The following is a 4,313-nucleotide window of genomic DNA, read 5'->3' on the forward strand; positions in this document are numbered from 1 at the left end:
GGCATGCAGTAGTCAAGTCCCATAACAAGCAGGATTTTAACTTGATTTCATCGAGCCTCAGTTTTCTCATCTATAAAATATTAACATTTGTTGGTCAAAACTATGGTGAAATTAAATGCCCTAAGGAAAGGACATCAGTAAGGTTGGGGTTTAGGGGCTCCCTTGACCACGTGAATTTATGGGGCCTCGCCACAGCTGGAGGTGAGCACTGCCTGCAGACATCTCTCTGGGGCCCAGCCTCTGCATGAGGGCCTGATGTGGAATCTGGGGCATGGGTTCCCGGGATGCACGTCCATTTTGGGTATCATCATGCTGAGGAGCCTGAGAACACTTGACAAGGGCTTGGGTTCTTGGCTTATCCATCTGTAAACGGTCTAAGATGTTCTTTTAAGTGGGATGATCATGGTGCTCTTCAGCTGCAGAGGACACAGGTTCTTTTGCTCTCCATTTAATGCCCAGTACCCGGAACGGTCTCTGGCACACATTAGGGTTCAAGGAGGGGAGCTTGGGAGCACAGGGAAGGTGACCTGGGTCTCTGAAGTGAGACATCCAGAATTTAACCTGACTTCTAGTACTGGCTATTTGCTCACAGGTAGGTCGTTAAACCTCTCCAGCCTTCAGCTTCTGAACTTTCAAATAGGGTATTTTTGGACTACTGAAGATTATATGACACAATCTCAGAAAGTGCCCGACAAGGAACCAGAATGGTTCCAGCATGGGCTGTTTTTATCGGTATCAGTGTTATCAATTTGCCCAGCAAATGCCTGTGCCTGAGATCCGAGACCAATCCGGAGCGGCCACCTCTCTCCTCTTTCTGAAGCGCCGAAAGCTGAAAGAAGCACACGTGCGGGGTCAACGCACTCTCTTTAATGGGAAGAGGATCCTCATTTCTTACAGCAAGAGGTAAAAACATAAATACGGGCGGGTGGGTGGGTGCGTGGGCGGGCGGCGGCGAGATAGCCAAGGCCCGGGCGCCCGGCCCAGGCTCGGGGAATAGGCTGCCGGATCTTAGGCCCCGCGTGTCCGGGCTCTCAGTCCCAATTCACTGGTAGTTCCGTCGGGGGTGCCCATGGACTCTCGGGGAGCACTCTTGGGGGGACAGCTAAGACACCAGGCTGGAGGGTCACTCATTGCAGGCTGCCTAATTGCTGCCACAAACTCTCTTGTGCGCAAGAACAAACGCGCATGGGACAGAAAAAGTTTCAAGGTTTCCGCAGGAGTGAACGCGAAATCCAGGGTACTGAGAGTCGTGTTGGCAGCCCTTTCTCCCCCCGAGAGTCAGTGCCCCTCTCTTAAGGTGGGATCGGTCAGGGGCGCCCCACGCGCGTCCCTTCCCTACCAGGCTCGGATACCATGCAGCGTGGACACTCCCGAGTTGCTTTGCGGAATCCCGGGGCTCTGAACAGCATTCAAGTCCCCGACGCCGAAGTTCACGAAGTTGTTATTGGCGGCGGCAGCGGCCGGCTGCGCTGGAGAAGGCCCGGCGGGGTAAGCCGCGGCACAGCTGTAGCCAGGGCTGCAGGCCGCGCCGCCGTAACCCGGATAGGCGGGGTAGGCGTTATAGCCGTAGGCATTGAGGCCCACGCCGTAGGCAGGCGCGTAGGGCGCTGAGTCCCCTAGGCAAGGCTTGCCATCGCGCACCAGCACTGGCACCGCGATCCTGCGGGCAGGCGGCGGCGGCGGCGGGGGCAACCCCACGAGCTCCAGAGTCTGGTCCTGCCGCTGCCGCTTGCACTTGTAGCGCCGATTCTGGAACCAGATCTTCACCTGCGTGGACGTGAGCTTCAGCACGCTGGCCAGCTGGTCGCGTTCGGGGGCCGACAGGTACCGCTGCTGCTTGAAGCGACGCTCCAGCTCATAGACCTGCGCCTGTGAGAAGAGCACGCGCGGCTTCCTCCGCCGTCGCGCCCGGGGCCGCTCCGCGCTGTCCGCCTCTGGCTTCTCCAGCTCCACCGCCTTCTGCAGCGCGCACAGCTCTGAGGGGAAGGAACAGAGAGGCAGAGAGACGCTAGGTAAGAGAGGCTCGACCTGCCGACGCGGGCCACGTAATAATGGTAAGGGACCTTCACGGATGCCACTCTGTCCTGCCTGGAGCGCCCAGCTGGCTGCGGCTCACTCTGCCAAGTGCACCGGGAGCCACCGACTCGTCTCAGCATTTGTCGAAAGTCAGGCTCAGCTCAAGGCGCTGGGGAACAGAACGAGAGTTCTCTGCCCCTGGGGCAGTTCACACCCTGATGAGGGAGACAGAGGGCAACGGAAAAATTCAGGCTGCAAAGAAAATAAAACCGGGAGGCGCTCTGGGGTGAACTGAATTAGGGCTAGTTTGGTTTGAGAAGTTAAATGAACAGAAGCCAAGTCCTCACTCAAAATTAAGGAATCCAAGAAACAGAAGGCCAGGAGGTGTTGGTTTGGTGATCAGAGGTTCCAGCCTGGCCGCCGCAGGGTTTGCAGTGTTCAAGAAGCCGCGGGTGGGCAGGCAGCCTTGGAACCTGCCCTGCTGGTTCCTCAAATTGGTAGTGATCAGTTCTAGCCGCCGTGCCCACCGCATTTGTTCCTAGGCCTCTGCTCCTCAACAAACCTACGAATTCTCTCCTGACTCGCAGCAGCCCTTCGCCCAGCGCCTGCGGCCTCCCGGGAATTGCCCGGGCTCCTCCCTAGGGCGGTGAAGTCTCCCAGCGGGCCCCTTTCTGCGGCGGGGCCGGCCTCCCTCCCTGGTCTTGGGATGGCCTGCCAGACGATCCCGCACTCATCTCGTCCATTCCCCTGCGCCCGCGGTCGCCCAGGATTTCCTAACTTTTCCGCGAGGGAACCTCTCCGCCCTGACTGTGTCAGAAAGCTGAAAAAATAAAGCGAAGTCAGATTCCTGAGGGTCCGCAGGATCCCATTTTAAAATCAAGGCCCTCGATCCCAGACTCCACTTTCCTGGCTCAAAGAAGGAAAGGCCCCAGAAACCCTGGTCGCGGGTGGGCTGCAGAAAGAAGGTTCCAGGACCCTCCTCCAATTGTACGCAAAAGCATGTCTGGAGCAACATATCTATTTCTGTTTAGCGGCTCTCATCAGATCCTTAAAAAGATCCGTAAATCCAAAGGATTTTAAAGCAAAGATTATCTACTTCTCTCTGTTCTGTCTACAATAAACCGATTCCTCAATATCCTAACAGACCTAGGAGCAGAGCCTAAGCCGCCCGGGGCTTTGTTAGGCCTGGAGAAGAACGGTTTTTGGTCTCTTGCTTCTGATCCTTTCAATCCAGCATTTCCTCTGAACCTCCGATTGGACGCGGGGCACCGGACCCCTCGTGACAAACCACGCATCTTACATTCGGGGTTCCCCTCTCCCGCCCCGCAACCGACCCGGGCCGGAGCCCAGCGCTCAGCCCAGGGGCGAGTGTCTCCTCCTCCTGGCCCTGAGTTTCTTGGGGACGAAAGCGACCCGGGAGGGGAGAAAGGGACCTATGTTTCCTTCTCACCTTTCTTTTCGGCTCGAGGGTCCTTGGCTGGGTCGGGGTCGCTGTAGGCACGAGGATAGAAAGCGGGGGCGGCGGGAAAGGCAGACGCACACTTGGCAGGCGAGGGCGCGGGGCCCAGCTCTGCGCGCAGCTCTGGGAGGCCCGGCGCAGCCGCCTCGGGCCCGGCGTAGGCCTCTGGCTTGAAGGCGGCCAGCATGCAGGAGGAGGGCGCCAGGGTGGCCTCCAGGCGCGCAGAGAGCTCTCCGGCTGCGGCCAGGCTGCGCTGCTGTTGCTCCAGGTTCAGGATGTCTTTGACTGAGAAGGGCGTGGGCGTGAGCGTAGGGCTGGGGAACATGGTGGCAGCGCCAGTCTCTCACAGCGCCAGGTGGGCGTCAGAGAGCGGCGCTGCCCACGTCCCCTGGCAGCCTTCCTGCATGGTGCCGCCGCCCGCCCGCGCACCCGCCAGCCTGCTCTGGATGTGTCGGAGTTGCAGGTAGCGCCGAGCACAAGGGGCAGGAGAGGCGGGACGAGGCCAGAGGAGGGGGACTCAGCCTGCCATTGGGCCAGGGGCCTCGATGACAGGAGCAATGAGCAGTTTCGTGTCACCTAATATAGTCATACGGCTAAAAAAAAAAAAAAAAAAAAAAGCCCTGCTCAGCTTTTTTAAAGGAGCCACGACGCATTTGGAAGGGTCTCCTTTTGCTCCTGCAGCTTGCGTTTGCTCCCTAACGTGAGCCTGAAAAGCCTAGTAGACGCATGCAGACTCAGGCCTCTGTGCAGGGCTGGATGGGTGTGGATTTGAAGAAATATTCCTCAGCACCCCAACCAGAATGGGAGACTGAAGGGTGGGGTGGGAGGCAGGGGGAGG

General features: G+C 58.4%; 1 protein-coding gene across 2 annotated transcripts; it reads right to left on the minus strand.

The window, feature by feature from the left end:
* Positions 1–852: 852 nt before the first annotated feature.
* Positions 853–4,070, minus strand: NKX2-5 (NK2 homeobox 5). Of its 2 annotated transcripts, none has more exons than XM_032260374.1 (2): positions 3,467–4,070; positions 853–1,976 (listed from the first exon to the last, which is right to left on the minus strand). In XM_032260374.1, the coding sequence occupies exons 1-2, from the start codon at positions 3,798–3,800 to the stop codon at positions 1,336–1,338; spliced, it is 975 nt and encodes a 324-aa protein (XP_032116265.1). In that variant the 5' UTR covers positions 3,801–4,070; the 3' UTR covers positions 853–1,335. The 2 variants fall into 2 exon arrangements, with proteins under 2 accessions (XP_032116265.1, XP_032116266.1); XM_032260375.1 differs by lacking the exon at positions 853–1,976 and adding an exon at positions 1,984–2,836.
* Positions 4,071–4,313: the final 243 nt, after the last annotated feature.

This window comes from Sapajus apella, unplaced genomic scaffold, assembly GCF_009761245.1.
Source record: "Sapajus apella isolate SASKATOON/1434 unplaced genomic scaffold, GSC_monkey_1.0 scaffold117, whole genome shotgun sequence".
In the NCBI taxonomy this organism is placed as follows: Eukaryota; Metazoa; Chordata; class Mammalia; order Primates; family Cebidae; genus Sapajus; species Sapajus apella.

What these genes read in the sequence shown, in the direction of transcription:
- NKX2-5 (XM_032260374.1), bottom strand. Translation starts at nt 3,800, where the DNA reads ATGTTCCCCAGCCCTACGCTCACGCCCACGCCCTTCTCAGTCAAAGAC. An exon ending in CCCTCGAGCCGAAAAGAAAG is followed by an intron (nt 1,977 to 3,466) that starts GTGAGAAGGAAA and finishes CCTTCCCCTCAG; the next exon opens with AGCTGTGCGCGCTGCAGAAG.